Source organism: Thunnus thynnus, chromosome 9 (genome assembly GCF_963924715.1).
Source record: "Thunnus thynnus chromosome 9, fThuThy2.1, whole genome shotgun sequence".
Taxonomy (NCBI): domain Eukaryota; kingdom Metazoa; phylum Chordata; class Actinopteri; order Scombriformes; family Scombridae; genus Thunnus; species Thunnus thynnus.
Genome location: NC_089525.1, coordinates 34,038,121 through 34,064,241, shown reverse-complemented (window position 1 = coordinate 34,064,241; position 26,121 = coordinate 34,038,121). Strand labels below are relative to the sequence as shown.

The 26,121-nt window shown below is 41.1% G+C and overlaps 1 protein-coding gene across 5 annotated transcripts in view; it reads right to left on the bottom strand.

The window, feature by feature from the left end:
* Positions 1-1,039: 1,039 nt before the first annotated feature.
* Positions 1,040-26,121, bottom strand: part of LOC137188635 (transcription factor COE3-like) — a 171,418-nt gene continuing 146,336 nt past the window's right edge. For 2 of the 5 annotated variants that reach the window (XM_067598211.1, XM_067598212.1), the window contains exons 12-16: positions 21,938-22,003; positions 20,623-20,797; positions 15,041-15,223; positions 10,581-10,709; positions 1,040-8,580 (exon numbers count right to left, since the gene is read on the bottom strand). In XM_067598211.1, the coding sequence (XP_067454312.1) occupies positions 8,549-8,580; positions 10,581-10,709; positions 15,041-15,223; positions 20,623-20,797; positions 21,938-22,003 (585 nt within the window). In that variant the 3' untranslated portion in view covers positions 1,040-8,548. The remainder of the gene's footprint in view (positions 8,581-10,580; positions 10,710-15,040; positions 15,224-20,622; positions 20,798-21,937; positions 22,004-26,121) is intronic. The other 3 variants (XM_067598214.1, XM_067598216.1, XM_067598215.1) reach the window with 2 other exon arrangements.

Below are 26,121 nucleotides of genomic sequence, written 5' to 3'. Positions count from 1 at the left end.
CAGATGTCCACATCATCAACATGCATGTTAATGGGGTGAAAAAGGTGGCGAAAAGCATTCAAATATACATTTCGTCGATGTCTGTGATCATCAGCTGACTCATCAGCTCTTCTTCTTATTCATCACTAAACTTTACAACCAATCAGCAGCCTCTATTCCCATCTCAACCTCCTCCCTGTAAAGCTGTAACGCTTCCATCAAAATGTGTCCAGACTGTTAACCGCTTCTCTCACGTCGCAGCACTTCTCCTTCTTCTTCTTCTTCTTCTTTGTGAATGTGAGTTGAGCTCGGTCTGGCAGCAGCGGCGGCGTGCAGTTTGGCCGAGGATGTGCGGACTCGGAGGGTGGAGTGTGTGTGTGTGTGTGTGGGGGTGTGGGGTGGGGGGTGTGGGTGTGTTTCTGGGTGTTTGCTGCGGCAGCCTCGGGCGATGGTCCCCGCTAACGAGCGCTGTGCATTCGAGAAACGAACTTCACAACTCATCAAGGTTGGTGCTGACGGTGGAGTGAAAGTTAATCGTCCCTCTAACGGAGCCTCAGCAGGCCCGACGCCGCCAAACACCCCCCCCCCTACCCCACCCCACCCCTTGCCCTCCTCACTGCTGCAGAGTCCGATAGCGCACCGTTCTGGTCCTCCATGATGGAAACCAGACTTCCTGCTCAGGACCACAGGCCTGATAAAGACCACTGCTGACCTTCAGACTTTAAAAAGCACTTATCACACTCTGAAAGGAAACTTTTTTCACTCTCAGCATCGAGGAGCTCGCAGCACTGAGAAGACGTTTACTTCCAGTCGCTGAAGAAGCTGCTTTTTATTGTTTCTGGCTGTTATTTGACGTTCAGGAGCTTCTATTTTTATCATGTAACGAAAACAAAAAACTAAACTAGATGTGTGTTACAGACATCTGACTCGCCTCTTTCATTGAGCCGTGACATTTAACCTGTGATAGTCTGTGGGCTGATGGGAAACTGAGTTTGTTAAAGGCCTCTAAAAAACAGAAATATTCAATAAACAACATTAGATCTTTTTTTTTTGTAAACAGATGGAGTGAACAACACGACACTGCTGAATAAATGTTTCAGTGAATGAGAAGCTGAAAGTTCGCTTTATATTGAACACAAATGCTGAAAGTTAAGAGAATGATTTGTAAATGTGTGAGTTTAGGACTGTAGATGTACGTGTAAACCCTCCTGAATCGTCTCCTCTGCTCAGACAATTTTTCTCTTTATCCCGGCTGATGTTTTTACCTGCTGCCGAGCGTCCACTCCGAGGCTGAGGGATGTTGCGTCGGCTCAGAGCCGCAGTGATTGATTCGCATCGGCTCGACTCAAAACGTCAATCAGAGCTCGTTCTTCAGGATCCTGCGCCAACAGTTTCATCATTAGCTGTAATCTTTAGAGGCCGTTCGGAGAATATTTCTGCTGGATTAAAGATGTTGGAAACGTCGGGAAGGTTTGAGGTTTTGGACGCAGAATGTTTAATGTTTCATCTCCTCCTGTTGTGTCCTTCAGTCCAGTTTAGAGGTTCTGCTGCTTTACTCAAGTGTTTCTTTGAGATTGAGATTTCTCTGAAGTTACTGCTAACATTGGATATTTATATTTTACATTCAGCTGTGGTCGGATTCAAATCTGTCTTATTTCAGTTTTAGATTTAATATTTAACAGGACTTTCTGACTTTCTTTCCTCCTTTTGTCCTTCTGACTTTTCTTGTTTCTCTACTTTTATTCTTCCCTTCAACTTTTTTTTCTCTTTCAATACTTCTCATGACTTTTCATCCTTCTCTTTATCATTTTAAGCTCTTCAGGTGTCAGTTTCTTTGTGCCTTTTTTCACTTGGTTTATTTCTTTTTCCTCTGCTGGCATCTCATTATTCAAACCTTCAGAATGAGAAAGCTTTGACAGTTGTGCTCTTTAATGTTGCTATGGTTACAGGTTGGGTAGCGGGTTAGGGTTAGGGTTAGGGGTTAGGGGTCAGGGGTTAGGAACTTAGAACGGTGATTAAACTTGAGCCAAACTACGTGAGCATTAACTAGTTTTAACACAGATCTGCTGACCAATCAGAAAAGAGTATTCACCTGGACCATGGTATAAATAAATGTATCCAATCAAATGTGATTTGGGGTCAACGGTTATATATGATATGCTTTGTTTACATAGTTTACAATGAATGTGTTTGAAGTCTAATTTGTTAATTTCACCATCAAACGTCGGTCCCAAAGTGACGTTTGCAGGACGAGCTGGTGAAACTGCTGCAGCGCTAAACACTAACTCACAACAGCTCCTGAAGCTCCTCTCTACTGTTTAACTGAAGAAGACGCAGCAGTGAACACGCTTTACATCAGTGACCATAAACAAAGCAGTCAAAGCAGATACTTACTGGTAAGAACTGGGTTTGGATTTAAAAGATGCCCACAAAAATGTAGGAGAAGCAAAAAGTGACAGAAAAAGTAAAGAAAATAACTATCAGCTCAATCTCTTTATGAAATGGGGCTCGTTATGCTAAAAACGTACATTACATTCACCTCAGAACTTGTTTTTGTAAATTATCGTTATTTAAAGATTTATATGAGACAGCATTGTGCAGAGTGATGTTTCATCCTCTGCTGCATTCAGGTAAAATAGGAAAAAAAGCCGCTCCTCTAATAAGACAAGAGACCTAAAGAAGACTGCACACATGTAGATGTACATACTGTAATAATACATAAATATAGTAATCAACAAATGTATCTGGAAAACGTCTACGTACACCTGCAGCTCTGCACAAACAGGAAATACGACCTCAGAACAAAAGTATTTGTTGTATCCAGTATGAATCAGTGTGTCTGACACTCTACTAACTATCAGACATTAGACAGGACAAAGTTTCAAGCCAAATGTAATCTTTATTAGACTGTTTCTGTACAAAAAGCACTGGATCACAGGAAAAAACAAAAACAAAAAATAAAAAAAACAAAAAAACATGCATCTATTTACAACATGGCCAGAGACAGGAAAAGAAAAACGTTGGAGGTGTCGCCTCCGTTTGTATTCTAAAGACATTAATTAAACATTGTGCTTTGATATACTTTGATGATATATTTCATATTTCACAAAGATGCAGTACCTCTGCCCTCTTTCACATTGAAGTAAAACATCGAAAAAAGTATATTTGCAGTTTTTAAAACCTCGGCTGAAAACCAGAACGGTGAGAAGCAAACTTTCTACAACTGTGACAAAAAAAAACCCAACAAAAAAAACAAAAGAAAACAAATATTATTAGCAAGCTGTGAGTCGTGTGTGAGGGTGGAGACGGTGTTTTCATGTGAGCTGTGACTGTTGGCTTTGCAGGCTGCGTTTCATTTGTTATAATTGAAAAAAAATGGCTTTTCCCAAAGACGTTGGACAGACGTTTCACCCACAACACGACGGCGTCCAGGCTGATGTTGTGCAGCGACTGAAGGTTTCTGTCAGTCCTGCTGGATTTGCATAAAGTCAAAAGTTCAATCTGTCCAAACTTGTGATTCCTGCCCTCAACTCTTGTTTTCATTTCCAGAAGAAATTGTCAGGTGATTTATTTATTCAGGAGTTAAAGGGATCCTGGACGGTTCTTGTTTCATTCAGCAAAAAAATAGTTTCTACACGATCCTTAAACTACAGAAGCACTTTGCATTCAGTGAAGTAAAAAAGGAGACATTTTCTCATAATTATGAGTTCAGTATCTCCATATCTCATTATTTTCATATCTGTCTTATAGATTTGTACTGTAGGATAGTTTTCTTTTAAAATTTAAGAAACTGATCTTGAGAATGTGAGATATTTTTTTCATAAATTTCGGATCTTGTAAAAGATGTATGTATCAGTGTATGATAGCAAAACTAATCTTGTAAATGTAAGATAATTTTCTTGTAATTATGAAATCTCTTAATAATAATAATAATAATGATTGTGAGATATGCATCTCGACAGAGAGTTTTCACGTAAATAAGTTTCCTTGAAATATGAAATACAGATTTTGTAATTTGTAATTTTGAGAAACTGATTTAATTACAAACTTTCTTTTAAATATGAAATGTGGATCTTGTAATTATGAGCGTTTTCTCATATTGTGAGATATAAATCTCAAAAGAGTCACAGATCTCGTAGATGTAAGTTTTCTTGTAATATCAAGATACAGATCTTGTAATTAGAAAAGTTTAATCATAATTATGTAATGTGGATCTTGTTATTCATATAGTTTTTCTCATAATTTTGAGAAACTTGTCTTGTAATGGTAAGATTGTTTTTCATAAATTCGGATCTTGTAAAAGATTGTTTTTTAAAATCATTTCTAGATTTGGGTTTTGTCAGTGTATGATAGCAAAACTAATCTTGTAAATGTAAGATAATTTTCTTGTAATTATGAAATAATGATCTCTTAATAATGATTGTGAGATATGCATCTCCAAAGAGACTTTTCATGTAAGTTTTCTTGCAATATGAAATACAGATAAATATGTAATTTGTAATTGTGAGAAACTGATTACATAATAATCGTTATTTAGTTTTCCATTATTTAATTACAAACTTTCTTTTAAATATGAAATGTGGATCTTGTAATTATGAGCGTTTTCTCATATTGTGAGATATAAATCTCAAAAGAGTCACAGATCTCGTAGATGTAAGTTTTCTTGTAATTTCAAGATACAGATCTTGTAATTAGAAACGTTTATTCATAATTATGTAATGTGGATCTTGTTATTCATATAGTTTTTCTCATAATTTTGAGAAACTTGTCTTGTAATGGTAAGATTGTTTTTCATAATTTTGAAGTTTTCTCATGATTGCTAAATATGGATGTCGTAAATATGAGATGATAAATCATAATTATGGGATGTAAAAGTCAAAACTACAAGATAATGTCAGTTTTTCCACGTTGTGACTGTGTTGTAGTTACCAGTAACTTCCTTTGGGGATTTGGGGGGGGGGGGGGGGGGGGCACTGTTTCAAACTACAGCAAATCAGGCAGTTTCACCTTTAAAGTTCCTCACTGAAACCAACAGGCATCGCTATCAGAGAAGCTAAATGCTAACGTAGTGTTTTTCAGTTTGATAATGCTAACGTAATTTTTTTGAGGGAACCTGAGGGACGAACGTTTGGTGCAGAAAATTAAAAACTCTCAGAGTCTGAACAGCTCGAATCAAACAAATCAAATTAACAAACAAAACAATCGCTGCAGAACAAAAACTTAAAATAAAAGAGAAGACTTTGTGTTAAAGTGTGGTCAGTCGTAAGGCATCAGTCTTTGACTTTTTGTTCTTTTTAATTTCCCAAACTTTTTTTCCACAGCAGCGTGGAAGACGAGCTCGCGTTACAGAACAGGAACACAGTTGCATAAGTAAATGATCCAGATCGTGTGCGACGACGAGAACAGCACCATCAACAACAAACACCAACATCGATGGAAGTTTCCTTGAGATCAGTGACCCAAAAACTCATTTTTCGGAGTGGTTTTAAAATCTGCTGCCTGTTTTTAAATCGTACAATCATTCTCACCAAAAAACACAAAGACTAGGATCGGGTCTAATATTAAGATGGATAAAATATTGTCTTCTAAACACCGAAACCAAGAGATACGCTTGGTCAAAAGTAAGAGTGGTGGAATATTATGACGTTATAAGCTTCTGAAATATAAAAATTTCACATGACAAGGATTTCTGCCATTTTCAGAATGGCGAAAAAACATATCGGTGCATATCGTTCTAGCTTTCATCTTTTTTTTTTTTTTTAAACTTTTAGCTTTTTTTTCTTTTTTGCTAAGATGCATTTGCTCTTATTAAGTGCCCCAACAAAAAAAAATAGTGCATTAAGAAATAACCATGATTATACATTTCACAATAATACACAAATGACAAGAAGAACCAGGGGAAACACAAATGATGCTGTTTACAAAAAGTTAAATATCGTATCGGAAAAGCATTTTTTTTATACAAAAGTGATGAAAGCGTTTTTACGTCCTGCTTTTAAAAAACAGGGTGACCATGTCATGACTTTTTTTTGTTTTTACAAAAGGGTTAATTCCTCTCACTTGTTCACTCTTTTTACAATATCTAAAAGGTATTAAGACATCAAATGTGTTTACATATATATTTGAGACTATCATTCAGGCCTAAATCACAAAAGGAACTCCCCAAAACATACTTTATAAATACATATAAAATAAGCACAATCAGAAGAATAACAAGAAAATCTGGTACCTAAATGTGATTAAAACTGCTGCAAGCTTTTCTGGTTAAAATCTACCACTCGACACACCCGCAGAACAGAACTATTGTACTGGATTCAAAATGAGTCGAAACCAAAAAAGAAAAGAAAAGAAAAGTCAAAATGAAAAATGTAAAAACCTCGGGCTGCCTCGACGTTACTCAAACGTTACTGTAACGTTTGCTCTTCTCTTCTCGGCAGGACACTTGTTATTTCTTTCTTTAGCTTTAGAAAATTACTGCGTTTTTCCTGCTTTTCAGAATATGAGACACAAACAATGTTAAAATGGTACTAAAGGAAAATGCCAGAAGACGTGATATTGATCAGCGGCGTCGGAGGAGTCGGATCCTCTATCTGCAGGTTTTTTTGGGGGGATTTTTGATTGAAAACCCGTCAAGTCTGGAAACCGTCTGACGGTTTGTTTTTTTTCCAGAGTTGAAAAAAGATTTGAAGGGTTTGATTTTTCCTGGTTTTTTTTGGACTCGGTCCAAGTTCAGGTTCAGTGTCCAACGAGAGATTCTGTTCCAACGAGAACCAATCAGATCTCAACGATCTTCAGCTCATTTTTAATGTATTTATTTTGACGTGACCAAAGAAATATTTCATGAAAACTTGTTCATGTTTTTTTTCATCGTCAAAACAGAGATTTTGTTTCAAACTGATTCTGGAAGAATTACTGTCACCGTTAAGGACCAATCAGCTGCTTTGTACATTTTACACCATTTACTATAAAACCACATTCTTAACATTTCTAATGACTCTTTACCAACAATAGTTGTGTTTGTTTGTCGCCTTCCTTTACTCTTTACTTTGGAAAGTATAGAATGAACCGAAAACTGAGAAAGATGCTGAAAAGTTTGAACTTTTATTAATTTTACTGCTTTTATCTCTGCAGAAAGTTTAATTCCACTAGTTCCATTGGTTCCACTGGTTCCACTGGTTCCACTGGTTCCATTGGTTCCACTGGTTCCATTGGTTCCATTGGTTCCACTGGTTCCACTGGTTCCACTGGTTCCATTGGTTCCACTGGTTCCATTGGTTCCATTGGTTCCACTGGTTCCACTGGTTCCACTGGTTCCATTGGTTCCACTGGTTCCACTGGTTCCATTGGTTTCCTTTCATTTCTGTGCAGCATGAACATTAATTAACTGGTGAAACTTGTTTATGTTGTCTTCATTAAAGAAAGTCTGCATGAATTTTTGTCAAAGTTTCATTATTGTCGTGTTTGTAAAGCGGTTCATGTGTCGGTTCTGTTTCTTCAACTTCAACTTCAACAACAGATCCAAACTAAGTTCTGGGTTTCAGGATGAGTTTGTTGTTATTTTCAAATATAAATTCATGTAATTAAGATCTCTCTGTCTTTGTTTACTGTGTTGTGTCAGGTTTGGCAGCACCGGTTGGGTTCAGTCAGGTCGGGTCTTAGAGATGCAGGAACAGGTCTGGTACCGATCTGGTCCAGGTCTCAGTTCAGGTCTCAGTTCAGGTTTGTGCAGAACTCCATTTAAATATAGATTGATTTTAAAAGTCTGCACTGCGATAACTGGAAGTTTAAATAGTCTGCTAATTGATTTTTATACCATGTGGAATAAATATAAGATCAACTATCACATACTTCATTAATCAGCGCTGCTGTTTGCAGAATGTTTGGCTGATTTGTTCTAAGAGTGTAAAACATACAAAACCGCTGGACTGGTCCTCAAAACGTCTCCCTAATCAATGCTGATTGGTCGGTTCAGGTGATGTCGTTGCGGTGAACAGAAGCTCCCGGTGGACACGCCTCCTTCCTGTCTCACAGTGGTTCAAACTGATCTGAGACCTGTCGGGTCTCCACAGACTTCTGAAGTCAAATAAACCTGTTTAATAACTCAGCACAACAATACTCACACAACAGGAAGTACTGCAGACACCTGACCCCGCCCCCGCCCCCCCCACCCCCCCCACACAGTCCATTGTCACGGCCTTCATGACCTTTAACCTCCTCTGACGGAGCGATGCCTCGACATGCAGACGTCTGAAAACACATTTTCTGTTTCCTAAATAGTCTCTTAACCAGTCATCTGCTGCAGCGCGGTCACATGACCATCAGATCGGCGGCATCTGCAGCGGCTGAGCGAACACGATGAAGTCGTCGTCGACTGGCGGCAAATAAATCGATGGAGATTCAAGCGTTTTCTTCTCGTGCAGTGATGGATTCTGGGTCTGAGGGATGATGGGAAGGATTTTTTTTTCGCTGCTGTTGTGGCGTTTCAGGTGGGCGGAGCCGCCATCGGTGCTGGGGTTCGGAGGGGGGGTTTGGGGGGCGGGGTCTGACGGTATCTGGCTGAGAATCCTGCTCACATGGGCGGGACGATGAGACCTGCCATGGCTGAAAGACGAGCAGAAACAAAGAGTCAGTCAGATTCAGCAGAACGAAGCAGCTGCAGCTGAGCGATGAAGAAGAAACAAACAAACACAAGCAGGATGAAGATGTTTCTGTCTCACACTTCATAAACGTCCACATCCTTCATCTCATCGTCCAGTTGAGACTTTATAATCTCATATCCTTAAAAAAAAGTGAAAGATTTGCAGATGCAGTCGACATATTTCAACCTGCTGCCGAAGAAAATAGAAATGAACATCTGCAAGATGCCTGAAAGAAATAATCAGACTATCGATTACATTTCTGTTATTAATTGATCTGCTGATTATTTTCCTGAATATTAGTGAATGTTGGTCTATTAAACATCAAACAATCATGTAAAGTTTTATTCTCTATTTGTCCGACCAAAGAAGAAGCTGAAACCATCAAATTTAGACATTTTAGTTTGAAAAAAAAAAGGAAAACGAGTTGCTAATTATTATTTGTCTGTTAGTCAATTCATCAACAATTTATTTTAAGTTTTTAATTCTAGACTGTTTCTGAACCTTTTCTGACCTATTTTTATTATTATGTTGTTACTGTGTAAATATGGATTCGTGTTTTATGTTGAAAACATGTCTGTACTTCAAAACTACTTCCTGTAGAAAGTTTCCGTTTTCTGTCATCAGACGTCAGTCGCTTGTTTGTTTTTATTGTTATTTATTATCATGTGTTTTTTCTGCCCGTGTTCCCTTCAGGTGGCCTCTGGTTATGAAATGTGTTATATAAATAAATTTGCTTTGCCAGAGAATAAATATAATAAATCATGTGACATTTGATTCTTGAAAATCCTTGAAACGATTTGATTTGGTTGAAATAATCTCACTGTTTAATAAATACAAGTTTCATATTTGACAAGAAGAAAAACTGACAGGATGGAAAGTTCATGAATAAAAAAACTCAAATTAAACTTTAAACTTTATAGTCAAGATTCAATTTCACTGTAAAATCTGGCGAAATAATGAAAAATGACTCAAAATGACTGAAAGTGTTTGATTTGGCTGAAATAATCTGCAGCTGCAAAATAAGACGTTTAAGATTCAATCAGACAAAAATGACATCATGAATAAAAAGCTCTTTAACTTTATTAAACTTCTATAAAAACCGGGATTCCTTTAATTTCATACACAATAAATATTATAAATGTTTCTCTGTGTTTTAATCTGATGGTTTATTGATTCATTTCTTCTAATTTAAACTAAAGACAAATTGATTCATTTACAAAGAAACTTTTCAAGAAGGAGCCACAAGAACTTTTATCTTAAATAAAAATTAAACCACAGTGAAAAAAAGTCCAGATATATTCTTTTTACCTACTTCCAGGAAACATCAAATTGTTTACTGAATTTTGTAGAAATGATGAAATGATGAAATGTAACTTAGAGGAGGACAGACTTGATTCTATAAAATAATGTAAAATTATATTTAAAAACTATTTAAATGAACATAAAGTTCCTTAAACTTTAAAAACAAATCTTTATATTATAATTAAATTAATAAATGATAATTATAAACACATCTCTGTGTTTAATTTGCTTATTGAACAATTCTTACCAGCAGAGTTTGACTCATTTGTTAAGAAACTTAATATTAAAATATTTTAAATCTTCATCTTACCAAATATGAGCCATAAAAGTAAAAAAAAACAAAACGTGACTTTAGGACTCGATAATAAACAAAAATAACCTATAAGATGCATAAAAAGTTCTTTTAACCTTTTTCAATAGAATAATAATAATAATAATAATAATAATAATAATAATAATAATAATAATAATAATAGTAATAATATCTAGAAATTCCCCAGAAAGTTCCAGAAGTTATGGATCAACTTTGACGTTGGAGTAAAACCAGCTTTAATGATGAGTACAGTGTGGCGTCTGTGTGTCTGTCCTGACGGGACGACATGGACGAGGACAGCAGAGGACGGGGGTGCTGACAGGCGGGAGGGGGGGTGGGATGCTCACCCTGGAGGTTGCTGCCATTGGTGGTGGTGCAGGTGGGGGGCGGGGAGGTCTGTGGCCGCACGACAGGGGCGAAGGCGCTCTTCTGTTTGACTGCAGAAACCATATGGACAGGAGAGAATGAATAAGGGCCTATGGGAGCAGAGGAAGAAGAGAGGAGGAGGTGAGGAAGACGAGGAGAAGGAAGGAGGGGAGTCCTACAGGTAACGAGCAGGCAGACGGACAGAGGAGGTGAGTGATCAGACGGAGATGAGGTGGATCATGCAGGGAGGACGAGGAGGAGGAGGAGGAGGAGGAGGATGAAGAGGAGGAGGAGGAGGAGGAGGAGGAATGGGTCCCTGCCTCAGATCGGGCCGAGGTCGGAGGAACAAACATGCTCCGAGCACAAACATCCAAACATCCGGCAAAGTTGATCCATAACTTCAAAGGACTTCAAAATAAAAACCAACCTGAGAGCAGCAGCAGCTTCATCACACAAACTGCACAGGTGTGTGTGTGTGTGTGTGTGTGTGTGTGTGTGTGTGTGTGTGTGTGTGTGTGTGTGTGTGTGTGTGTGTGTGTGTGGACAGACTCATGTCTAATAACGAAACTGATTATTTATTTATTTATTTATTTATTTAAAAATCAAAATATCATTTTGTCTCCTTGTGTGTCTTTTTTTTTTTCTTGTTATTAAACTTTTTGTTTTTTGTCCTAAAACTGATTAAAGGAAAAGTTCAAAACTTTCTGTCAGAGTGAGACGTCAGATGTTCAGATTAGCTTAGCTTAGCATAAAGACTGGGAGCGGGGGGAAACTGCTAGCCTGCAGCTGTCAACACATCTAAAGTAACAGAAATGTAAACAGGAAGTGACCTGCTAAAGGACGCAGCGACTCACTGACGTCGTTTCTTCTGGGTTTTTATTTTAAATTTGGGTTTTTTAGCAACTTGCAAGAGTTTTACAAGTTTGGATACAAAATTTATGGAGAATATAAATTAATTTTTGGTTTAAAAAGTTCATTCTTGACCGTGGAAACATCAGCTGGTAAAACAACTGTTCTGGAGCTTTTGATCATATCACATGACCTTCATCAGGCGTTGTCATGGGAACGTAGGTGTTCAAATTTCTCTGTTTATATTAAAAAAAAATCTGAGAAATGTTTAGATAAATGGAAATTTCCATGAAAACTGATTAAAGTTCATCTACCGATGAAAATTATGACTGAAAGCTCCAGAACAGCTACTAAATGGACCTCGACTTGAAATAGTTTTACCATAAATATAATTTAAGAGAATAAATAACAAGTGAAAAGATAAATCCTCCTAGCATAAGCTTAAATATTTATTTTGTTAAATGTTAATTTATATTGACTGACAAAAACATCTCACATCAAGGTCCATTTAGTAGCTTTTCTGGCCCTTTCAATTATGCCCAATGAGCTTCTTCAGCAGGTGGGGACACAAATTTGTGTTTTTTTTAAAAGATTTTTTTACGTGATGTTTTTTCATTCAGTTAAAGGTTCAATGACATGGTTGATGAAATCCCAACTCAGGGCTTTTGGTCATATCACATGATCTTCTTCAGCAGATAAAGTTTGCCCGGTTGTCATGGAGATGAAGACGTCCAACTCCAACAATGACGTATTGAACAATACCAGTCAAAACACTTTCTCATTCAAGTTAATGGGAAGTTGTTTCCTTTTTGACTGGTTCTTTATATTTCCATGACAACTGGACAAACTCCAGTAGTTGAGGAAGACCATCAGTATGATCAAAAGCTCCAGAACAGCCACTAAAATGTTTCAATTATTCAGATTTTTGTGTTCAGTTAAATGTTCAATGACATGTTTGACAAAGTCTCACTCTGTATTCAGTAGCTGTTCTGGAGCTTTTGGTCATAAAACATGATCTTCTTCATCGGATGAAATTTGCCCAGTCGTCATGGAAACGTAGATGTTCAGATTCCCATTATTTCTGTACAAATCTGCTGATGAAGATCATGTGAAATAAACAAGCTCCAACATGATGATCGTTGATCTTCAGACGTGATGTTTGCACAGAGTCAAGCTAACAGTTTCCCTCTGCGTCCAGTCTTTATGCTAAGCTAACGTTAGCGCTGTAGTGAGACTGACATCCATCTGAACATCTCACTCTGAAAGAACGAGGATGAGAGTCTTCCTGAAGTGTTGAACTGTCCCTTTAAGAGCCTCCTCAGAGTTTATGGACCATGGTGAGTCTGTAAATGATTCAAGGACAGCATTTGAAAATGGAAACTGTAAAATGAAACGGGGGAATGTAAATGTGATTTATCGCTTCATGTCTGTCCTGGATCGCTGCTTCTTTCTCCTCACACTTCCTCTCTTTCTTGGCTCCTTCTTGTTGTTTTTCTGTTTCTGTTTCCAGCTGAAATTAATGGATTCGGCCCAAAGCATGAATGCATGAATGCATGGAGGATGCGGTGAGGATGTTAGTGGGGTTAGTGGAGGGAGGGTGAGGAGGAGGATGGACAGGGGGACAGTCAGAGCGAGGGTGGGGGGGGGGGGGAGGGGAGGGGGGAGGGGGGAGTGAACAATGCGTGGCGGTGTACACATTCAGACCCTCGGCGGAGGGATACAGCGGCTCATCCAGGCGAGATGTGAGCCCACCTTTTGTTTAGTCGCCAGGGACGACAACATCACCTGGCACGGAGACGCAGTTTGAGCTCGCTACCTTCTAAACGAGTCTCACTGAGACTCGCTGAGCTGTTTGATACAGAAGCCAAAACAATGGAGCGGCTCCCCGCGGGCGAGTTTAGACTTCACCGGCCTCCAAAACACACCTGCGCCTTCCAAACAGGAGCTCCGACTCCAGGCGTTAATCAGAGCCGAGCGGAAAGTTTCAGTGGCGAAAGAACAACAGAGTCGACTCTGACAACTGGTGAAGCATCCGCTCGTCTCCTGCAGCGCTTCACTTTTACTCACTTTCATTGTTTTTGTGCGCCAGAACTGCGACTGTTCATCACCTGCGTCAGTCCCACAACGTCAGCGTGGATACAAGAAACAACCTCCACACTACAGCATCCTGTATCCCAGGTATCAGTGTAACATAAATAAACATCACCGTATGAGACCGGCCTCGACTATTTTAAGGATCTTAGCTGGTGTGTAATCTTTCCTCCTGTCTGTTCTGTTCTCACATGACGACACTGCAGCACAAAGACTTTCCAGCTCCATCTCTCAGCTTCACTCTGCTGTTTTTCCACCAGGTTTTACAGCCAAACTGAAACTTCAGGGATCAAACTTCAACATTGCAATGATTAAGCTGCTTTCATCACTTGAACTGTAATAACTGTAGTAAGGGGGGGGGGGGGGCGATATCTCAAATTAATTCAATTAATTCAAATTTTTGTTTTTGCATGATGTGTAAAATGTCTAAATGATAGCTGCTACATTAGCTGTTTTGACTGTGATGTGATTAGTTTCACTACATGTTCACCTGCTGCAGGTTGCAGGACTGAGGTGACTCCAGGTGTCTCTGGATATCTGGTAGCTAATGCTAACTAACTGCAGATATCAGACATGAAGTCTCATAAAGAAACAAAGCGGATCAGTTGGTATTTGGACCTTTCTGCTGTGTCTGTGCAGACACTGATAATTAAACTGGATGTGATCTACTGACAGTATCTGTGTGAGATAAACTGAAGTGTAACGATGAGCTCTTTTATTATTCTCACTCAACTGTTTTTAATAAATAAGATGTTTCACTTCTTAAAATCGTATCGCTGAGCTCTGACTGTAGTAACAAACCTTCAACTGACACCTCGACTCATTTCATCACTTACACTTTAACTGATAACATTTAAAACCATTTCAACGCTTCCACTGACACTTCGGCTCCTTTCACTGCCCACACTTCAGCTGAAACCTCAGTATTGAATCATTTACTGATATATCCAGATACTTTCATCACCTCCACTTCAACAGAGACTTAAAACAACACTTCATCTGCTTTCATCACTTACACTTCAACCCCTTTCAGTACCCACACTTCAAAAGTAATTAAGCTACAAAACAACATTAACATCTGCTGTCATCACTCACATTTTCATTGACGCTTTAACTCCTTTCAGTGCTTTCACAACTTCTAAAAACAGTATATATGTGTGTAAACCTTCAACTGACATGTCGACTGCTTTCATTGCTTCCACTTCAACAGGTACTTAAAACCATTTAAGTGCCTCCAGTGACACTTCAACTCCTTTCAGTGCTTCAACCTCAACACAAACAAAATATCAACATGTTGAAACACTTAAATGTTTTTTTTACATTTTCAGCTGTGAGCGCATGTTTAACTTCCCCAAACTGGTAAACAGTGAAGTGTTTTTTAAAAATAAAAACACTTCAGACGTCAGCCGCTCTGAGACAGTTTGACAGGATCCTTCCTGCCTCTCAGATGGATGAGCTTTGGTTTCTTTATGTGTTTCTGTATCTTTTAAAACGGACTCACTTGCGTAAGCAGAGTTGGCGGTGGAGCCGTTGAGGAAGCTGGGAGATCCAGGCACGCCGAGGTTGGTCATCCCCGCGCCGTATCCGTTCATGGTGGACGTGATGGTGTTGTAGTTGGACTGCTGAGGCGTGGAGCTCGGCACGTAGCCGCGAGGAGACACGCTGTTCGAGTTACGGGAGTAACCTGCGAGGAAGACATGACAGCGTCAGAAAGCTCCGGGTGGATAAAGGCCGTCTTACTGAACTCTGAACCAGGAGGCTAAAACTGGACTGTTGGTTCCTGAATAAAAACATCAGCAGTGAACATTATGAAGATATGAACATGATGATACTGATGAAAAACATTGATCCAGCTGGTGTTATATTTATTAAAAAAACATTTTTAAAATACATAATCATCAGACAAACGGAGTAACTGAGTCCGTCTCCTCCAGCTGCGTCCTGGTTTAGTTCCTCAGCCCCAAAAAACAAAACTGTATCAGTAAAATCTGTTTAATCACAGTGAATCAATAAAAACAAAGAACATGTTTGTGTCTCATACGATGCCGTCGAACCACATCTGTAACTTTCTTCTCTGAATCCTCGCTGTGACCTCAGCAGTGACATCATCACGCCAACCGTTCTCCTCCCCGCGGGTGAAGTCTGCCCTTCATCTCTCACCTTTCTCCTGTGCTGTACTTACCCCCCCCCCCCCCCCCCCATCACGCCCCCTCCTCCCCCCGCGCTCCTGCTGATTGACCCTCATCCAAGATGCATTGAATACCGATGTTCCCTGCAGCACTCAGCGTGACCTTTAACCCCCTCATGAGGCTCCCGAGTTCCCACCGACCTCGAGCCAACGGTGTGCCAAGTAGCACATTACAGCTCCACCAACCCCCCCCCCCTCCCCCCTCGCCCCTACCCCTTCCCCTCCCCCCCTCCATCTCCACCCGTTCCTCCACTTTCCCCCACTTCCTGGTTCGGGCCAACGCAATTCCCAGCAGGAGTGTCTGATGGAGCGCTGCCCGGGGACGAGGGCGAGGAGAGGCGGCGGCGATGGGAAACACATGTCGCAGTGAACAGTGCAAGGGAGCGGCCGAGAGCTGCAGCACGTCAGCGTTTGTGCTAAAATGTTCAGATTGTTCTTTCATTTTTAAGAAAGACTCTCTTTAGAAACATATTTGAGCATTTGTGTTGGTGTGTTCTCGTCAGCGGCAGCAGCAGCAGCAGCGTGGGAAGCAGCACATCCTTCGACCTCACACTGAACACTCAAATGGAAACATGTGTTCCTGCAGAGGCAGAATCGGGGAGCAGTCGGGTTTCATTGAGACTGATTAGCTGGTTGAATGACAGTTTAGTTTGTGCTGAAACATGATTTGTTTTCACTGAGTGAACATTCAAAAGTGCAGAACTCCTGCAGGTGTTTAGTTTGTTCAACAGTTTTGTAAAGAACAATGTTCTGATCTGCAATTAAAAGACTGGACTTTAACCTGTTCTGTTTGCAAAGAACAGAGTTCAAACAACAAATACAAATAAATAAAGATGCTTGAAGGTTTCAGGAGTCCTGAACAAAAACCTGCAGACTGACTCTGTATCTCATCGTTATTGAACATCCATCAAGGATTTTACATCTTTTCTTATAATTAAGAGATGCTGTTCAGAGGAATTTTTTCTTTTAATCTGCTTCAAACTTCATTTGTATTAATTTGTGTTTATAGTTTTGTCTAAATTGTAATTTTAGTATTTATTGTTATTTATTCAAAAATCTGAATAAAGTCGGGCTGAATAAATAAAATGATCTTGAATGAAGAGCTGCAGACTTCAGGCAGAACTGAGTAAAACTCTCCCGTATAAAAGTTTCAGGTTTCAGTCTCTTAATGTCACATAATGACCATAAAAAGTTTTAAAATTTTATTCTATGTGGTGTTAAAAAGTCTTAAATGTAGTTTGATGATCGCTGCTGAGACCCTGAAAGAGATTTCCAGATTTTTTTTTTTGTCTTGAACACTTTCAGACCGACTTTATTTTCATGTGACTCTCATTAGAGTCCGACATGGCTGAATGTCTTTTTTCTGTTTCCGTCATGAAGTTCAACTAGAACTAAATCTCCCCGTAGAGCTCTCTGTCATCCTTTGACTGCTCCGACTGTGAGAAAGAATTACATTTCATCGTATCTGGTGTTTAAAAAGTCGTACGTTTAACTCTGGTAAAGGTTCGAGGTGTCAAACTGTTCTCCTCCACCTCCTCCAGCCGTCAGCTGTCAGACTGAAGCCGAGGAGACAAACTCCAGAGGAGCAAAACTGAGAGAAGAAGAAGAAGAAGAGGAGGAGGAGGAGGATGACATGACGCTGAGCAGGCAGAGCTCTGAATTAGTGCCGTAAATTACCTGCCTCGTCCGTCTGATAAGGCCTGGGCTCGCCGGGCCGCTGTTTTTATTAATGTTTTAATCACAGCGGATAATTGCGACAGGCACAAAGAGCTGCTTCATACTTCAGACCAGCGGGGAGGCCGGCGGTCGGAGTTGTAATGTTCCAACCGGAGAGCTCCACACACATAAACTACCGAGTTATGAATTTTCACCGTGGCTGCTGCCTGGTTTCCCATGACCTCATAGATTCCTGTAAGGTGTTCGCTGCCGGGCCGATGTGAAAAGCAGACTAGAGCTCAGGCTGGGGGGTTGGGGGGGCGTCTGGGGAGTAAAAGCAGCTCTATCTGCTTCCTGTCGACGCGTGTTCACAAGCTGTTTGCTGCACGACTTCCTGAGAGAACCCTGACGGAACCAGAACCGACTGCTGACAGCAAACATGAGCACGAATCTGCTCATATTCTATATTTTTATTCACGTTTAGGCTCAAACTAACAAAGAGCTGATCTAGTAACAAGTAACGTGATATATCTTCATCCTCATTGTCGTCTACAAACCATTAAAAACACGTGTGTGAGCCGCACGCTGCACTGGGTGACACGTTCCTTCATCACCGTGAACACACACCGTCCTGCTGCCAGAAATACTCCCCAAAATAATCCCGATAAATTTACTGTTTTCTCCTGTTTGTTTGTTAAAAACTACAGTGAGCTTCTGTTCTGGGAAATTACTGAGACATTTAAAGCTGTTTTTATAGATTTACATCTGTACATACAGTGCGTGTCAGTATGTGTGTGTATTTACACAGCATGTGTGGTTCTGACATGACGCTCAGTGTGTCGTTGTGTCGGTGATGTTAAAGGAGCAGAAACTGTGAAGCTGGAGGAAAAAGATTCAGAGTTCAAGAACACAGCCGGATGTGAAGAAAATGTAAAAGATGAAAGTCTCACTTTTAGATGATTTTAACCAAAGTTTAAAACGAAGAAAGAAGAAGAAGAAGAAGAAGAAGAAGAAGAAGAAGAAGAAGAAGAAGAAGAAGAAGAAGAGATGTGATCTGGGCTGAGAAGCTTCCTGACAGAACAAAAGACAGAAACACAAACGGCTTCAAATCTCAGTTGAAAGAAAGAAAAAGAGAAAAACAACAACAATAAAAATGCAGAAAGGACGAGAAAAAATAATCCTGTGTGTGTGTGACTCTACTAGACTCTACTGGACTCTACTGGACTCTACTAGACTCTACTAGACTCTACCAGACTCTACTGGACTCTACTGGACTCTACTAGACTCTGCCAGACTCTACCAGACTCTACCAGACTCTACTAGAGACTCTACTGGACTCTACTAGACTCTACTAGACTCTGCCGGACTCTACTAGAGACTCTACTAGAGTCTACTGGACTCTACCAGACTCTACCAGACTCTACTAGAGACTCTACTAGACTCTACTGGACTCTACTAGACTCTACTAGACTCTACTAGACTCTGCCGGACTCTACTAGAGACTCTACTAGAGTCTACCGGACTCTACTGGACTCTACCGGACTCTACTAGACTCTACCAGACTCTACCGGACTCTACCAGACTCTACCAGACTCTACTAGAGGACTCTACCAGACTCTACCGGACTCTACCAGACTCTACCGGACTCTACCAGACTCTACTAGAGACTCTACTGGACTCTACTGGACTCTACTGGACTCTACCAGACTCTACCGGACTCTACCAGACTCTACCAGACTCTACTAGAGACTCTACCAGACTCTACCGGACTCTACCAGACTCTACCGGACTCTACCAGACTCTACTAGAGACTCTACTGGACTCTACTGGACTCTACCAGACTCTACCAGACTCTACCGGACTCTACCAGACTCTACCAGACTCTACTAGAGACTCTACCAGACTCTACCGGACTCTACCAGACTCTACCGGACTCTACCAGACTCTACTAGAGACTCTACTGGACTCTACTGGACTCTACTGGACTCTACCAGACTCTACCAGACTCTACCGGACTCTACTAGAGACTCTACTGGACTCTACTAGACTTTACTGGACTCTACCAGACTCTACTAGAGACTCTACTAGAGTCTACTAGACTCTACCAGACTCTACTAGAGACTCTACTAGAGTCTACTAGACTCTACTGGACTCTACTAGACTCTACTGGACTCTACTGGACTCTACCAGACTCTACCAGACTCTACTAGAGACTCTACTAGACTCTACTGGACTCTACTGGACTCTACCAGACTCTACCAGACTCTACTAGAGACTCTACTAGACTCTACTGGACTCTACTGGACTCTACCAGACTCTACCAGACTCTACTAGAGACTCTACTAGACTCTACTGGACTCTACTGGACTCTACCAGACTCTACCAGACTCTACCGGACTCTACTAGAGACTCTACTAGAGTCTACCGGACTCTACTGGACTCTACCAGACTCTACTAGAGTCTACTGGACTCTACCGGACTCTACTGGACTCTACCAGACTCTACTGGACTCTACTGGACTCTACTGGACTCTACTGACCTTCACTTTAGTCTAATGAGTTTTGTTTTTGCTTTCGGGTGAATTCGTTTATATTTTATGGGATTTTATTTCGTTATGTTTATTTAATGTCGTGTTTTATAATGTTTTCTGTTTTTACTGTAAATCGCTTAGAAACTGTGTTTTTATCAAAAGTGCTTTATAAATAAAGTTGTATTAGAGGAGCGAGGAAGAGGAGAGAGGAAGAGGAGAGAGGAAGAGGAGCGAGGAAGAGGAGAGAGGAAGAGGAGAGAGGAAGAGGAGTGAGGAGGAGGAGCGAGGAAGAGGAGAGAGGAAGAGGAGAGAGGAAGAGGAGTGAGGAAGAGGAGAGAGGAAAGAGAAGAAGAGTTCCTGCTGAGTTCTGAACACAAACACACAGAAACACAAACAGTCGGTCCTCGACTCTGTTGGAGGTCTGCTGAACTTTACTGAACTCTACTGAACTGGACTGGACCAGTGGGAGTGGACTGGTCTCTCCTGAACTCTAATAAAGTCTACTGGACTCTACTGGACTTTACTGAACTGGACTGGACCAGTGGGAGTGGACTGGTCTCTCTGGACTTTACTGGACTCTGACGGTTGGATGTGAACTTGTTGAAACATAAGCAGTAAATCAGAAGAACAACAGTCGTTAATGTTGCGGTTTCTAAAGCCGCCCCGCCCTCCCTCTCCCAGAGGATTATGGGTAGCGGCGAGCTCTCACCCTGGTCGGCCTGTGAGGCCTCGGAGATGTTGACGGCGAGCTGGCTGCTGAAGGAGTTCACTCCCATCATCCCCGAGTGAGCGGCCGAGCTGGTCAGAGACGGCAGCTGGTTGTGACTGCGAGGGACGCTGTACAGAGCCTCGGTGAGGTCGGCCGCTCGCTTCAGGATGATCTCCTGCAGGAGGAGAGGAGGAGGAAGAGGAGGAGGAGGAGAGGAGGAGAGGAGGAGAGGAGGAGAGGAGGAGGAGGGGAGGAGAGGAGGAGAGGAGGAGAGGAGGAGAGGACAGGAGGGAGAGGAGGACAGAGGAAGAGGAAAGGAGCAGGAGCAAGAGAGAAGGGAGGAGAGGAGGATGAGAAGAGAGGACAGGGAGAGGAGGGAGGAGAGGAGGAAGAGAGGAGGAGAGGAGGAAGAGGAGGAGGAGGAGAGGAGGAAGAGAGGAGGAGAGCAGTGAGACACCCTTTGTCTCACTGAGCAAAAGAAGCCAAAGTTGTCATCTGTTAAACGTCTAAACACAAGCAGCCAAACAAGAACTTTCTCTAATAAAACACAGTCGAGAAACGGAAAAAAATATGATTTAACTGAAGCTGAAAACTCTGCAACTATAACAAAACATAAGCAGACGAAACGTTCGACAGCTGGTGACAACAACAACAACCAAAACTAGAAACACAACTACAATCAGAAATACACCATAAAACCTGGAGACACATCAACAACATCAAACACAACGTTTCTTTATTCAGAGTTAAATCATCTGACCAGACGCTAAACTTCACTGTTTTTCCTCCTGAATGTTTAATTTATTTCCGTCTTCGCTCACAGCAGTCTGCAGGAGTGTGAACGTATGAATTCAGCTGTGTATGGATAATAGATTAGTGATGCACTCTGACACAACATAAAGATTCACTCATCACTTTCACTTTCTTTAATCGACTTTATTTAGAATCAAAATAAATATGAATAATGTTTGAACGGCAGACAAACCTTTAAAACATGATTTATATCAAACTTCCTGCGTGTCTGCGGGTCAGTGAACACACCGTGGCCTGGTTCTGTTTAAGTTTAATTTAAGAAGCGAATCATATAATATAAGTGAGTTAAATAAGTTGCCTTTAAAGCCCTGCAGGTAACCCCCCCCCCCACCTCCCCCCCCTCCCCCCCGGGACCGAAGGACTCACCTGAACACTGAAGTTAATTTAGAAGAAACTAATTTAAAGCTCTGATTCTGTTTCCTCACGTGGAACTATGAGTCCGTAAAGGTGCTGAAAGTGTTTCAGTGAAGGTCAAAGGTCAGACCTGAAGCGGCTGACTCACCTGGTTGTTGTGCGGCATCCCGTACAGAGCCTCCACCAGGTCGGCTGCTCGCTTCAACAGAACCTCCTGACGCACAAACACAGAGCAGAGCAGAGTTTAACACGAACCAACACAAAGCAGGCGGATACTCCTGTCCTCACTACTACTGATACTAATATATCACAGTAGTTAACAGTAGTTAAACGTTACTAATAGATACTTCAATACATGGAAACTTGTTTATAGACTTTAAACAGACAGTAAACTGTAGCTTAAACTCAAAGACATTAAGTTAAAAGTTATATAAACCAAACAAAAGCACAAAACAGAGCAGAGAATGTTTATTTAATTACTTTTGCATCAATCAACTAATCAATAAATCTCCTGATCGTCTCAGCTGGAGCTTCAGTGAATCCGTCCAATCAGGACACTCTGAAGCTGCTGCTGTCAACCAATCACAGTCCAGCACTGTGACGACAAACTTTAGTCTTCTATCGTTAATTATTCTCGTTACACACACACACACACACACACACACACACACACACACACACACACACACATATTGATCAGAGATGAGTGGCGCTGGTGTCTTTAAAATGGCCGCCGCTGATGGCTTCAGACACGCAGCGATGGAGGGACGAGTGTTTGTACTCGGTGGGAAGGAAGAGAAGAAGAAGAAGAAGAAGAAGAAGAAGCAGCAGGACGCCATTAACACCGAGGCTGCAGACCACACACACACACACACACACACATCTGTTTATTGGATTTACCCCCCCACCCCACGATAAATAGATAAACACACACACACACACATATAAACACACACATTAACACATAAACACACACAGGAAGCTGATGTGGAGAGAAGGAGGGAAGAATAAAGAAAGAAGAGAAGAAGAAACAAGAGATAGGAAAGGAAATAAGAAAAAGGAGGAATGGAGCGAAGGGAAAAGGAAAGAAAAGAAAAGGAGGAATGGAAGGAGGCAACGTAGAAGGAAGGAAGGAAACAAGGAAAGGAAAGAAACTAAAAAGGAGGAAAGGAAGTAAATAAACAAGAAAAGGAAACAGAATGGAGAGAGAGGTAAAAGAAAGGAAAGAAGGAAATGAGAGTGAAAAATGAAAGAGAAACAAAAGGAAAGGAAATAAGTAAAAGAAAGTAAGGAAAGGAAGGAAGGAAAGAAGGGAACAAAATCAGAAAAGGAAGCAAAGAAACACAAGAAGGAAAGGAAATAAAAAGGAGGAAGAGAAAGGAAAAGAAACAAGGACAAAGAAGAAAAATAAAGAAAGGAAGAGAATGAAAGGAAATAAAGAAACATGAGGAAAGGAAATAGAGAAAAGGGAGGAAGGGAAGGGAACAAGGAAAGGAAATGAAATAAGGAGGAAAGAAAAGAAAGAGGAGAAAGAAAGGAGGCAAACTGTGAGGTAGAAAGAGAACAAGAAAAAGAAAAAGAAAATAAAAAGAATATAAAAAGGAGGACAATAAATGAGGGGAAGGAAATAAGAAAAAGGAGGAAAAGAAAGGAAGAAGAAATGGAAAGGAAAGGAGAAAAGAAGAAGAAAGGTGAAAGAACAGGAAGTAAAGAAACACAAGGAAGGAAGGAAGGAAGGAAGGAAGGAAGGAAGGAAGGAAGGAAGGAAGGAAGGAAGGAAGGAAGGAAGGCAAAAGGTAAAGAATGAAAGAAACACAAGGAAAGGAAATAAGAAAAGAGGAAAGATAGGGAAGGAAAAGAAGCATGAGGAGAGGAGAGGAACACAAGAGAGGAAGGAATGATAGAAACAAGGAAATTAAATAAGAGAAAGAAGGAACGTAAAGGGAGAATATGAAAGGTAAAGAATGAAAAAAACAGGAAAGGAAGGAAATAAGACAGAGGAGGGAAGTAAAGGAGGGAAGTAAAGGAGGGAAGTAAAGGAGGGAAGTAAAGGAGGGAAGTAAAGGAAAGGTAAGAAGGAAGGAAACACGAGGGAAGGCAGGAAAGGGAAGCGAGGAAGAAAAAGAGTAAACAGACTCCCAGGAGTGTGAATGAAGGTGTGTTTTTTCACACTGCAGCCTCACACACTCACACACACACACACTCACACACACACTCAGAGCTGGGGATGATCAGCTGATAGAGAGGAGGAGGAGGAGAGGATGAAGAGGAGGTGTTGGGTCCCTGAGGAGCAGCAGTGGGGAGGTGGAGGCCTCTGCTGGAGCTCCCCGAGGTATTACAGCAGAGAGACAGTCAGAGAGGAGGGAGAGGAGGAGAGATGAAGAACTAGAGACACGTTTCAGAATGAATATGAGAGAGAGACCGAGAGACGAAGAGGAGGAGGAGGAGGAGGAGGAGAGAAAAACGACAAAGAGAAGAAATCAAAATAGAAAACAGACCAGAAAGAAAAATAAGAGAAATGAAGGAAAAACAGTCAAACAGAAACAATATAGAAGTCTCATCTGAGGCAGCCAATCAGCAAGAGGCGCTTAATGTAAACAACAACAACAAAAATCAATCAATCAATCAGCTAATGCAACGTTATATTTCTGTTAAATAACAAACAATTTCAACAAAAACAAGGAGCAGAAAGATTCATTCAGTCATAACAACAGAATAAACTGTGTGTGTCCTGCTCTCATATATATATATACACACACACACATATATATATATATACGTGGTTTGATCATACATCACATCATCAGCTGATTGATGATGTGACAGCACTGTGGTTTAAAGATGATGGTTGGTGTTAAAATGATCACTTTGTTAAGGTCAGAGAAACATGTGGTGGGTTCAAGTTACTACTTCCTTAAAGTTAGGCCACCTTCATCGTCATGGCAACAATAATAACCACAGGGTTAAAGGTCAGGGGACGATGGTAGTTAGGCTTTTTTTAAAAAAACTGTCCCGACTCGCAGTTGGAAACAGGAAATGAGCAGCGTCTCCGGTTGGGTTAAAGCCTCCTCCTCCTCCTCCTCCTCTTCCTCCTCCTCCTCTTCCTCCTCCTCCTCCTCCTCTGAGGGAGGAAACCTGTCACATATATAAACGTCATCACTGCTCCACCTCACAGTTACTACAACGACCGCTAGATGATCTGTCAATCAAACTGACTGTAGCTGGTTTTTGGAGGACAGACTCACTGCGGGATGAGAGTAGTTCTGTGTGAGGCAGACGCTACTGAGCATGTGCAGGAACACGGTTCCGTTAGCTTCGTTAGCTTGTTGTGCTACATATCACTGGTACTACTCTCCAGACACTGAAAACATGACGCTGTTATTAGTCTTTGACCAAACTCTTCATGATGAAGGAACATGTCATGTGACTCACTGATGTGTTTTTAATAACATAAATCAGCTTTAATACACAATCAGCAGAATGATCCTTTAATAATACTTTGTCTTTTTTAAAGTGAGCAGCCAAAAAACAAAGTAAATCCTTAAAGAAACATTGCAAACCAGGTCGATTCATCTGCTGATAAAGGTCATGTGATAGGACTGAAAGCTCCAGAACAGCTATAAATTCTGTGGTAGTTGAGTATTTTTACAGTGTGATGATGCTCCTCTAACCTGAAGTGAAGGACGTGATTATTAATGTGTAGCTGAAGCGTTTGAAGTGAACATTAGAGATGCAGCTGCTGTGAAACTTTGAGAGGAAACGTTTGCTTTTGTCTCTCTGGGCTGTCAGGCTGTCAGATCCGACCCGCTGCTGTTTTATTTCTGCGGAGCGGAGACAGAATGTGAGCTGCTGTGATGGAGGGAGATTAGCGGGGATTTCTACTCTGGATTCTACTCAGTTTTTATTTTATTTTCCTGCAGCGTTCCAAACAACTTCAGCGTCTCCTGTGACTCAGAGGAGAGAAAGCCGTAAACCACATTGTTTTCCTGCCGGCCAATCAGAGTGTTTCCTCACTGCTGGCAACAAACCGGCCTTCGACAGGGAAACACACACACACACACACACACACACACACACACACACACACACTGCTCTCCATTTCCCACGACAGACGATGACCTCGGAGGAGTCGATCCAACACACAGAGATGGAAACAGAACAACATCCAGAGTTTTTTCTCCTCAGAAAAACTCTCTACACCCACCAGCAGCTCCGTCTCTTAGAAATGACGTTCACATGTGACTGAAACATACTCTGCTGTCCTGTCGGCGGCTTTTATCAGTGTGTCTTCTTCACGCAGGTTGATTTTTCCCACAGTAGAGCTCGTCAGTG